This window comes from Blastomyces gilchristii (genome assembly GCF_000003855.2).
Source record: "Blastomyces gilchristii SLH14081 genomic scaffold supercont1.74, whole genome shotgun sequence".
In the NCBI taxonomy this organism is placed as follows: domain Eukaryota; kingdom Fungi; phylum Ascomycota; class Eurotiomycetes; order Onygenales; family Ajellomycetaceae; genus Blastomyces; species Blastomyces gilchristii.
In genome coordinates, this window is record NW_003101609.1 from 1 (window position 1) to 1,293 (window position 1,293).

General features: G+C 32.1%; 1 protein-coding gene across 1 annotated transcript; it reads left to right on the forward strand.

The window, feature by feature from the left end:
• Positions 1–38: 38 nt before the first annotated feature.
• Positions 39–317, forward strand: BDBG_18108 (uncharacterized protein; the record flags this gene model as incomplete). Its single annotated transcript, XM_031725691.1, has 1 exon — positions 39–317. A coding segment is annotated over one exon (279 nt), but the record flags the coding sequence as incomplete, so codon positions are not given.
• Between the last annotated feature and the right edge of the window lie 976 nt (positions 318–1,293).

A 1,293-nucleotide genomic window follows, 5' to 3' on the forward strand; every position in this document is an offset into this window, starting at 1 on the left:
ATCTCTGAACCAAGCTCTCTCTGAGATCCTCTTCCAAGGATCACACAGAGTCATACATCACTGTGTTGACTGAGCAGGAGGACAGTATCACAACAGCAGTGAGAGAGGTAGAGAAAGAATCAGACACAGACAAACTGATCAGCAGAAGAGATGACATCTCACTGCAAGGCACAGCTGCTATCACCACAGCTGTAAGAGATGCAGAAGGAGAAGAAGATGTGATAATGAAAGTAGTACTCTCACAGCTCATTGACACTGCTGTCTCTGTCTTCAATCTAGCTTTCTTAACAGTCATGAAGACTGCAGCTGCATCATGAAGACATTTAATCACTAGAAAATATCAGAATAAGCTCTTTATTATCTTTCAAGAATGATACTCTCATACATTCACTATTATAATTGAGAAGAGAGAGAAGAAAAATATATTACAGAGAGAAGAGATCTTTTTAAAAAATTCTATTACTACTGTTAGCTTTGCTTCTAAAAATATATCACTTTTGCAGAGAATTTCATATACAGAATGAAATATAATAGAAGATCTGTAAGTCACTTATTAACTACATTTTTCACATTTCAAATTAATATATAAGAAACTCACTTATAACACATTTAATTTGAATGAAGATAAGAAAAGAAAGATTTATATAGTCAGCAGAAAAACTTATCTATTTATTTATATTATATACAGCATATACACTGTCAATCAGTTGATAACTGTTGCTATATAACAAAGATAGCTTCTAATTCAGTAATCTTAAGAGCATCAGAACTATGCTCTTAAAGAGAAGAGTATTATCACACTCTCAGCTGTATCAAGATCTTATTGTGATTTCATATAGCTTATCACTTTTATGTGAATAATTTCATTCTGTCTGAACTGGTTTCTAATCACTCTATAATATTATTCAGATATATCAAAGAAAGATCTAATTAATAAATATGAGAATCTTACTTCTATACAAGATTAGCAGATTACTCTTTCTTGATAGTGAGATGCTGTTGAGGTATCACTTCAGCTATTCTCACTCATGAAATGAGAGAAGAGTATCTGCTCATTATCTATATAAAATAGCTAGATGCTGGCTTCTTATCAAAGAAGTCAGTGATTTGTTTTTCTTCTACTGAAATATATACAAGAGTTACTGCATTTCTCATTCAATCTTCTTAGTATACTAAGTATTATATCTGTGATATTCTCATAATAACCCTGTAGTCTACAAGCTCACTATTTAAGCAAGATAGTTAAGCTCACTTATACAGCTTTTCAAACAACTATCTCTACATGACACCGCT